At 37.7% G+C, this 10,304-nt stretch overlaps 2 protein-coding genes across 2 annotated transcripts; both read left to right on the plus strand.

Moving 5' to 3' along the window:
* On the plus strand, positions 1–641 carry LOC146613527 (C-C motif chemokine 20-like). The gene is made up of 4 exons (XM_085378556.1): positions 1–67; positions 192–300; positions 418–492; positions 581–641. The coding sequence occupies exons 1-4, from the start codon at positions 1–3 to the stop codon at positions 639–641; spliced, it is 312 nt and encodes a 103-aa protein (XP_085234682.1).
* Positions 642–6,932: 6,291 nt separating this feature from the next.
* Positions 6,933–7,504, plus strand: LOC146613528 (C-C motif chemokine 20-like). The gene is made up of 4 exons (XM_085378494.1): positions 6,933–6,999; positions 7,087–7,195; positions 7,293–7,367; positions 7,456–7,504. The coding sequence occupies exons 1-4, from the start codon at positions 6,933–6,935 to the stop codon at positions 7,502–7,504; spliced, it is 300 nt and encodes a 99-aa protein (XP_085234620.1).
* The last annotated feature ends 2,800 nt before the right edge of the window (positions 7,505–10,304 follow it).

The following is a 10,304-nucleotide window of genomic DNA, read 5'->3' on the forward strand; positions in this document are numbered from 1 at the left end:
ATGCTGCCAATTAAAGCTGTGGTGGTGATCGCACTTACTGTTTGTCTGCCTGCAAGCACATTTGCTGGTATGTACTTGTCTTTGTTTCTTTTGTTTCTTTGTCTTTTCTCCCTTAATCACATACGCTTACACATCAGCATTGCCACTACTGGGATCTGGCAGATACAGATATTATATTTTACTCTTCCCAGCTTATCGTCACTGCTGTCGAAGGTACATGATAGGCAGGTTACAGGACTCCATCATCAAGGGGTACTCAGTCCAGACTGACACAGAGATGTGTCCCATCAATGCCATCATGTGAGCATCTTTAAAATTATTTTAACAAACTGCTTTAAAGATCAAAAAATACTTGAGACGAAATTAGTGTTTACTGTGGGTGTAAAAATATTTACATATTGCTTTATTTTAATGTAGTTTCCACACAAAGAAGGGGAAAGCATGCGCCAATCCAGCTCTGAAGTGGGTGATGGACGCTGTCGATCATATAAGGTGAGATTTTTTGAAGCAGAATAAAGAGCAAGTGTTCTGATTTTCTAATAAACAGCAAGAGAAGTAACTCCGTCTATCATCGTTTTAGGAATAAAGCACTGAAAATCCACCAGCACAGCTCACAGGGGCGGAAAAAGAAGACCATCTGAGCTTTTTACGCACACGGTGGATGCCAGCTAAAGAAACACTTCACTCTTTTATCTTCCACTGACGTCCGTCTCGTGGAACCTGCTGCAAATGACAAATATGTTGTTAAACAACAGCAATATCAGCTCAGTTTTAAAAGCTTGTGTAATATTTTAATTTTATATTCTTTGTAAATGTAAGATAGGATTTTATAGTTTCATATAAATGCTGAAATAAAACGAGCACATGTGCCCGATCTGCTTGTGTGCTGTTGTTTTCTGTGGTGAAAACATCCAGCTTTGGAAGTTCTGTGCTGCTAATAGTTAAACAATGACAGGTGAGAGTCCTGTGACATGAGCAGGAGGAAGTCATGGGAGCTGAAGAAGGAACCGGTATTTCTGTTGACATGGTGTCATTAGCTACCACTTAATTATTAAAGTAACATTCATGTAATAATTAAGTAATACAGCAATAATGGTTTGAACTGCATAACATTAAATTGCAGTTTATTTAATTGGGTTATATGGGGTCATAAACTGGATGTAATAATGTCTGTGAAGCAATGCAAATCAGAAATATTATAATATATAGTGTAATATATTAATAAGAATATATAACTGCTAGGAATCAAATAGTGATAACTATGCATGTACATTTTTATATACTAAATTTAAAGTGGTAGTAACCTCATAATAATAAGGTAATACTGGTTGATGCTTTAATATATTAGAAAAGTTTTATTATATTATGACGATGAAATTAAACTTACCTTACATCCCCAGCATGTGTTTGAAGGTAACTGTGTAAATATTCTGTCAATTGCTGTCTTTTAAAAACACACCTGAGATAGTTTCTATGCAATAACCAGGAATCCGGGCTGCAGAATGCATAACTCCCTGTTTTCTCTCCATGTTAATAACCTATGAAAGCAAACTCAAATAATGTGTTACTTTGTGTAACCATCACGTTACTTTGTCATAATTGAATGAGTTTATTTGCAGTGCTCATGAACGCGAATCATACAGTCTCGATTTACAAGGTCCTTTGTAGAGGAAAATCCATTAATGAGGTCTGAGCTCCAATCGCACGTGAAGAGGAACAAATTTTTCTCCACCCCTCGCTCTCGCACAGATTTCTCTCAGCAGGATAACTTCTCCACAGAAGAGAGGGACAGGTGAATAATCGTAGAGGAACACAAGCGGCAGAGTTGCAGACTGGAGCAGGTTTCAATAACATGGTTAATTCAACACTCAGACGCAGACTAAAGGATCTCTCCCAGTATAAGTAGTGGCAGGTTGATCAGCACATGACAAACAGGTGAGCTTGATTGTGTCAGGTGTCCCCGAGTGGAAGGTGGGAATTCTGGAAGGATCAAACCCTTGCAAGACAAAGCATGGTTAGGCACACACGCACAAACACATCCACACACTCATAGTGATAAAGAAGGAGAGAGAGAATGGCAGCGATGCACGGGAGGACCATGACAGCCTTGGCTGTTATAATGGGTAGACGCCTGACCTGATGGATACAGACTCTTTGCTCACTCACGCAGAAATGCACTGATTTACTGACTTTTCTGTCTTTGTCTTTTGTCAGTCAACACCTAATACACTTGTGTGGACTTCCTCTTCTGTATCAAGCTAGAGCCGCTTGCCACTTGTGGTAGTTTATGTGTAATAACCAGAAATGAGAAATATGTAACCAAGACATGAGATGGTTTTGGTGGAAAGTTTATAGTAAGCAATTGCATTTATAGTCCGTGGATCGTGACCTATTTCAGTGGTTCAAATGCACAGCTTTTCCTTTGTTGCATCGGTCTTCGGTATAAAATAAGCCCCTTTGACCTAAAACCTTCGTATAACCTCAAAGCAACCCACGTGTAGCGCCCACATTCAGCAAGAGCACGAAGGTCTTCGGTGAAATACCTGATCCTCTTCAAACACTTATCCCCATATGCTTCTAAATGTCACACACTGTATTAGTTATTTTTAGGTATCTTACATTTTAAGTGCATGTTGAGATTCACAAAGAGGAACAACACCTTAAAAACCTTGTGCTAACATGTGTCTTTTTAAAGTTCTTTCAAAAAAATACCCAAATATAAGCTCATGTACACATTTAAAGTTCCTGTATTTTACTGCAGTTTAGTCCATTATAATTCAGAAGGAAATGCTTTTTTTGCTGGGTTTTCGCTGTGGAGGTTTCGTTGTGGTTTTTTAAACCACACTTTTTATTGTGACAGCGTAAATTACTTTCTACTTTGCAAATTTTTCTCTGTGTTTACAGTTAACATGATATGATGTTTTCTTAAAGGTTAAACAGTCCCACCATGAAGACAAGTGAGTTGGAATAATTGTAGATGATCGTTTAGTTTCTAGAATGTCAGCTGACACGTGCGCTTACATTTTTATACAACCTGTTGCACACATATTGGTTATCGTGTTGTGGGTCATGTTGTTTTCTGTGTGAGCTTTGCCGCCAGCAGCCAGCGACTCTTTTGGTTTGCTGGTGTAAACAATGCAGTATCAGCGCGCGTGTAAGAGAAAATCTTTATAAATGCATTTTGTGTTGTGCTGTTTGAATGATGTATCCTTCCTCCTTTACTCTTAATTCTCTATTTAACAGGTATTACAGTCACAATTTGAATTCTACTGGAAGGATTGTACAGCACACATTTTTGTTAACTTTAAAAAACAAGACTTGGGTTCCCCAGTTTGAAATTATTTTGGATTTTTTCTAATCAATGCAGGATCAAAAATACGGCCTTTGCATAAGTCTTGCTGTAAGCTGCAGCTTAACCAAACATTTTTGGTCACCTTTAACGAGCTTCGGGCATTCTGGCTGGAAATTTCTTGGCACTGACTCTGCCACAAATTTTTTGATTACTATCAAAAGTGTAGGCCATTGGTGTCCAACTCCAGGCCTCAAGGGCCGGTGCCCTGCAGGTTTTAGATCTCACCCTGGGTCAACACACCAGAATCAAATGATTAGTTCATTACCAGGCCCCTGGAGAACTTCAAGACATGTTGAGGAGGTAATTTAGCCATTTAAATCTACCGTGTTGGATCAAGGACACATCTGAAACCTGCAGGACACCGGCTCTTGAGGCCTGGAGTTGGACACCCCTGGTGTAGGCTACCAAAACATTTAATAGGCGTGCATCTATACTTTTGTTCCCGTGTGGGTTACAATACCGGCATTCATTTTATATTTAATCCCCTAGTTGTGCCAGATTTTGAATTACTACGGTGTAAACCTTTTTGTATTTTCTGTTTAATCGGCTGCTATAAGACAGTTATTTCTTCTTCTTCTTCTTTTTGGCTGCACATAGAAAACACATATGTTCCATAGCCCAGGATGACATCATTGATGTGGAAAAAGCATAAAATTTTATGGACACTGGTCTATCAAATCTCCACCAATGAAAACTCTTTCCTTGCTTGAAAGCAAAGCTCATTCAGAAAATCTACCTGTAGCAGATATGAAATAACAGTTAATTACACAATGGTAAGAAAAATCTGTCATAACACAGGAAAAGATAGGCCTGAAGCAAACCCACTCACACAGACAGAGTGGGTTTGCTAGTTTCAGTTTAGTTTTTATTATCTTTTGTATTTATGATGATACAATGATAAAGAATAGAATAAATATTAGAGATCTAGAGTGATTGTAGTGATCTCAGTCTCAAAAGCACATTTGACCGTGTCCACAGAGTGTCCTGTGGGAGTTGCTCTGGGAGTATGGGGCATCTAAGAGCCGATCAGTCCTTATACTTCTATTGCAAGACCTTGGTCTGCATAGCCGGCAAATAAGTTTGCTGGTGGGTGTTGGACTCCATCAGGGCTGATTCTGATCATAAATTTTATGGACAGAATTTATAGCAGTAGTCAAGTGGCAAAAGGCTTCCACTTTGTTCTCAGAATCTCGTATCTGCTTTTTGCAGATGATGTGGTTCATCAGCACCTCCAAGTCTGAGGTCATAGTCATCAGCCAGAAAAGGGTGGAATTACCACTCTGGGTCGGGGGTGAGTTACTGATGAGTTACTAATGATGAGTTACATCCTTTTACTTGATCAATGTACTTTTTTTTTTTTGCAACAATCCAAAACAGCGAAAAATACAATGTCAAGTCCAGAATATTCTTCAGTAAAACCTCAAAGGTACTGAATGCTCAAAAATATGCTGAAAGGAAACTTAAGCACATACTCCCACACAATGTAACTGTTTAATTTAACATTAAACACAGTTAAGGCTCACAAATCACATTCCCATCTAAGTGGGAATAAATAAAATACATATGCAACAGTGGGAAGTGTAATAGTTTATACTTCCAGTGTCTTTGAATGAAACAGTTCGGCTATACTTCTGTTTGCTCTCCAGTTGTATTTAGCAGAGGCTGAGCAACCCAAGCGTGTTCCTTCTTCTTTTTCCTAACAAAAGATAAAGATGGAAACACCACAAAGGAGAAACAAAGATGTTCTTTTTATGAACAAATATGCGAAACACTGATACATCTTACACCACATTGTTTGTTTTATTAAAACAGACACTAATGTGTCCTTGTATGTATGTCCTTGAGTGACTTATGTATGTATCTATGTATATATATGTATATATTGTACTATTCTTAGTTAGTGTATTGTCTGTCTTGTCTTAATGTTGGTTTAAAATGGAGCACTGTAACAAAAAATAATTTCCCCCAGGGATCAATAAAGTATTCTGATTCTGATTCTGATTCTGATATTTGAATACAAATACCATATATAAAATATCACACTTGGGTAATAAAATAGTGACAGGTTTATAATTGAATTTTTGTCTCAGCCTTTTGGATTATGACCAGTAAAAATCAATGGTTGTAGCTATGTTTAAACCAGTGACATTTCCCTAATTTAAGAATGACGCTTTTGTGATGTCAATGCTGAGAGTCACAAAAAGGAGCAACGCCTTATAAAATTTCCCACATTGCACTGCTGCCTCTACAGGAGTCTTTGTCCGGTCAGGGTGTGTTAATGCAACAATTAACATGTATGATGCAATGTTTTTCTTTTAAATTGCCCATAATTATAATTCCTTGCTTCCTACTGAGCTGGTTTGAAATCAATTCCTCCCAAAAGTTACACGTTTTTACACAGTTAATAAGTAATCACACTACCTTTTTGTGACAGGTGTGTGTATGTGCATAAACACTGTAAGACTGGAAAAGTGTTAAATAAAAGTTGTTCCATAAATTTCCATAATCAAAACAAATGTTTCCAAACACTGCCGTTGTGTGGATCCATGTGGATTCATACGCCCCTCCTACTTGTGCCTCTGCTGGGACTTTTTGTGATGATGTCACATGTCTTGATTAACAGTTTTACCAGCACAACCTCTCTGAATAATAAATAAAATGAAGAGGACACAGCAGAAGGTTAGCTGAAACACTGTTTCTTCTGAATAGGTAAACCACACTAGTTTGGTTAAAGCCATAATCTTTGCAGGTAAAAAGTGAACTGGAAATGCATCCCAATCATTCTATGAATGAATTATCACATGCTTGGCTGGCTGGATTGTTAGCTGTTTGGTTTGATGATGGGTTGGATGGTTGGAGGGTCAGTATTACTTTTACTATTAAGAAACTGTGTCCTTTAGTCTCATTTACTTATCAGAATTTTGTCTTTGCTGATGTAAAACTCAGTAGTTTAGTGTTGTTCTTAAAAATGCAACTAAAAAGTTTTCAGCAAGACTAAAAATGAAATCAGATATATTGAGTTTAATATAGTTTGTTACTTTTAAGTCAAAAACTTTAAATTAGTGTATATTTACCCAGGCATACTTGAGCTTTTCATAAGCTTGTCTTTTATTGAGTACTTTACATCAGGTGCTGTATGGCTTGTTGCTGCTGGATCTGCGGTCATTTTCCTGGAATAAGAAGGAAAATGTGATCTCGCCTACTTAATCTTTAAATAGTTTTGAAACAGACATTTAATCATACCTGGAATTTTTTCAAACTAATATTATCAGTGAAATAGTAAGCATCTGCACATATTTGGTCTATAAATATCACAACATTCCATAATCAGTGCAATTTCAGAAGCCTGCAGATCCATGGATCCATGTGTATTTATAGGTCCCTCCCACATGTTCCACCTGTTTTGTTTTGTTTTTATTTTTAACTTTCAATGCTGGGATTTTTCTAGTTCGCTAAGAGCTGAGGTATAAATGAGGCTGCTGTGATCAGCACATCACCAGCACAACCTCTCTGACTCCACCTGAAAAGGCGAGACAGTTTCATCATCAGAGTCACTGCTGCCAACACAAACGAAGAAGACATGCTGCCAATCCGAGCTGTGGTGGTGATCGCACTTACTGTTTGTCTGACTGCAAACACATCAGCAGGTTCGTATTTGTTGCTTTCTTGTCCTTTCTTGCCTTTCTATGATTTGTTTCTTGTTTAGTCACAAATTGTCTTTCCTTCTTTCACAGCTTATCCTCACTGCTGTCGAAGGTACATGAGAGGCAAATTACCATATTCAGCCATCAAGGGGTACTCAGTCCAGACTGTCACAGAGATGTGTCCCATCAATGCCATCATGTGAGCATCATTACAATTACTTTAACAAACTGCTTTAAAGAAACTAGTGTTTACTGTTGGTGTGCAAATATCAACATATTGCTTTATTTTAATGTAGTTTCCACACAAAGAAGGGGAAAGCATGCGCCAATCCAGCTCTGAAGTGGGTGATTGACGCTATTGATCGCATAAGGTGAGATCTTTAGAAACAGAATAAAGAGCAAATGTTTTGATTTTCTAATAAACAGCAAGAGAAGTAACTCCATCTATCATCATTTTAGGAAAAAAGCGCAGAAGATCCACCAGCGCAGCTCACAGCTGCAGAAATAGAAGATCATTGGAGCTTTTTAAAGAGACCACTGATGCCAGCTACAGAAAACCAAGTTTTTTATGAGATCTTTGCATCCAGCAACTGTTTTATAGTCCAGTGAACTCCATCATGTGGAGCCTGCTGTAAATAAGAAAGATGTTGTCAAACAATGGACATATTAGCTCAGTTTTAAGAGGTCTATAATATTAATTTATACTTTGTAATTGTAACATTTTGGTTTTGTGCATGTACTGTTGTGTTAAATAAGAGTAATTTATGCAATTGTTTTTGTGGTTTTATACATACATTGAAATAAAATGAGTACCTCTTGTGGGTCTAAAACTATTAGCACGTATGCGCTGTTGAATTTTTTCACACTAAACACGTGACACTGCATTCCTCCTTTAATCTTTCCAGAGTTCCAGCTCTAGACATTTGTGTCATAACATGAAACCTAGAAAACAGCTAAACAATAACTGACGAAACTTCTCAAAGGAGGAAGTTGTGGGAGCTGCTTATGTAAAGCATGTAGTAGAGCAGGTATTTCATCAGCTATGATGAAGTGGAAGGCTTAGAAGGCTTAAATAAGAGCTGCAAAATGCATAACTGCCTGTTTTCTGTCCACTTTAGTGTTAATAGGTCAAGGTCAAGGTCAAATTTATTTATATAGCACATTTCAAACAGCCGATGCTGCACAAAGTGCTTAACAATATAAGCCATTCAACTTTACCCCATTCAACTTTAAAAACCATAAAAAAAACTTGTCTGTACTTTCGAACAGAAAATGTTAATTCACATGACCTTGACAACAACACCTGATTAATGGCAGATAACCAACAAGGAAGTTGCTGAGAAATTTCCACAGTCCTACCTGCGGGCAAAGACAGGTGAAATTTTCCGGCGGCCCTGCCAGAACCACAGAGCTGCCAGAGAACAGGGAGGAGTCTACAATAGGGGAAGTCCAGGTCCTCAGACAGAGCTGCACCTACACACTCTGCTTGGCTGGTTCAGCTTCCTGTGACCATCTTTGCTGCATTCCTGTACATTTCACTTTTGCATTATATTTAAAAACACAGACTAGCTACATTATGTACTCATGAAACTTGGAGAAAGGAAAGCTGCTGCAGCTGTGTGCCGAGGGAGCTCGGTTTCAATTTGGGCAAATTTCCTCCCTCAAGTACTTTAACATTGTTGCTTTACACTTTAATAATATTATTTAACATTGCACCACAAAATTATGTGAATAACATTCATTTTTAGAAGGTAATCATGCTTCATCTGATATCCTGTTTGACTTTTTAACAATTACTCACTTAACACAACACAGTGACGTGGATATGATCAAGTGGGGCTGCTGGTACACTGAGGGGACACACTGCAGGGATTCTATGCATTATAAGTTCACTATTACACACACCCGGCTCAAAAATAAAGTAATGAAAAAACTGTGGCAGTGCAAACATTTTTCTAAAGATTTACTAGGTCAACTTTATGCACAAAATTAAAAGATTTGCTTTTCACTCTAAAAAAGAAAACATTGGCAAACCTTAAGATATATCAGAACAACATGATGCAATGCCTTTCTGAAAATTCTCAGCTTTTGACTTTTGTTGCTGACTTTAAAAAGAGCTCCTCATTTAGTCAAGAATTCTAGCAACCTGGACTTTCTTGTTCATCTAATTCCAATATTCCTGTGTGGTTGAAAATAAACTTGTAGCTTCAGTGGTATGTATTCCCCCATTCTCAGAGGCTTGGCTTGTATTGCTCCCAGCTGGCGACCTGGGACTTTTCATCTGTTTGGCTGCTGTACTAACCACTGCACCGTGGCAACACATGGAGCCTTCCTTTACAAACATTTAGCTGATAAAACTACATTTATTTAATGTAGAATAAATAAAATGAAGAGGACACAGCAGAAGGTTAGCTGAAACACTGTTTCTTCTGAATAGGTAAACCACACTAGTTTGGTTAAAGCCATAATCTTTGCAGGTAAAAAGTGAACTGGAAATGCATCCCAATCATTCTATGAATGAATTATCACATGCTTGGCTGGCTGGATTGTTAGCTGTTTGGTTTGATGATGGGTTGGATGGTTGGAGGGTCAGTATTACTTTTACTATTAAGAAACTGTGTCCTTTAGTCTCATTTACTTATCAGAATTTTGTCTTTGCTGATGTAAAACTCAGTAGTTTAGTGTTGTTCTTAAAAATGCAACTAAAAAGTTTTCAGCAAGACTAAAAATGAAATCAGATATATTGAGTTTAATATAGTTTGTTACTTTTAAGTCAAAAACTTTAAATTAGTGTATATTTACCCAGGCATACTTGAGCTTTTCATAAGCTTGTCTTTTATTGAGTACTTTACATCAGGTGCTGTATGGCTTGTTGCTGCTGGATCTGCGGTCATTTTCCTGGAATAAGAAGGAAAATGTGATCTCGCCTACTTAATCTTTAAATAGTTTTGAAACAGACATTTAATCATACCTGGAATTTTTTCAAACTAATATTATCAGTGAAATAGTAAGCATCTGCACATATTTGGTCTATAAATATCACAACATTCCATAATCAGTGCAATTTCAGAAGCCTGCAGATCCATGGATCCATGTGTATTTATAGGTCCCTCCCACATGTTCCACCTGTTTTGTTTTGTTTTTATTTTTAACTTTCAATGCTGGGATTTTTCTAGTTCGCTAAGAGCTGAGGTATAAATGAGGCTGCTGTGATCAGCACATCACCAGCACAACCTCTCTGACTCCACCTGAAAAGGCGAGACAGTTTCATCATCAGAGTCACTGCTGCCAACACAAACGAAGAAGAC

The sequence above is a fragment of the Diplotaxodon limnothrissa genome, linkage group LG18 (assembly GCF_057381915.1).
Source record: "Diplotaxodon limnothrissa isolate DT_005_m linkage group LG18, D_limnothrissa_male_GT1.1, whole genome shotgun sequence".
Classification (NCBI taxonomy): Eukaryota; Metazoa; Chordata; class Actinopteri; order Cichliformes; family Cichlidae; genus Diplotaxodon; species Diplotaxodon limnothrissa.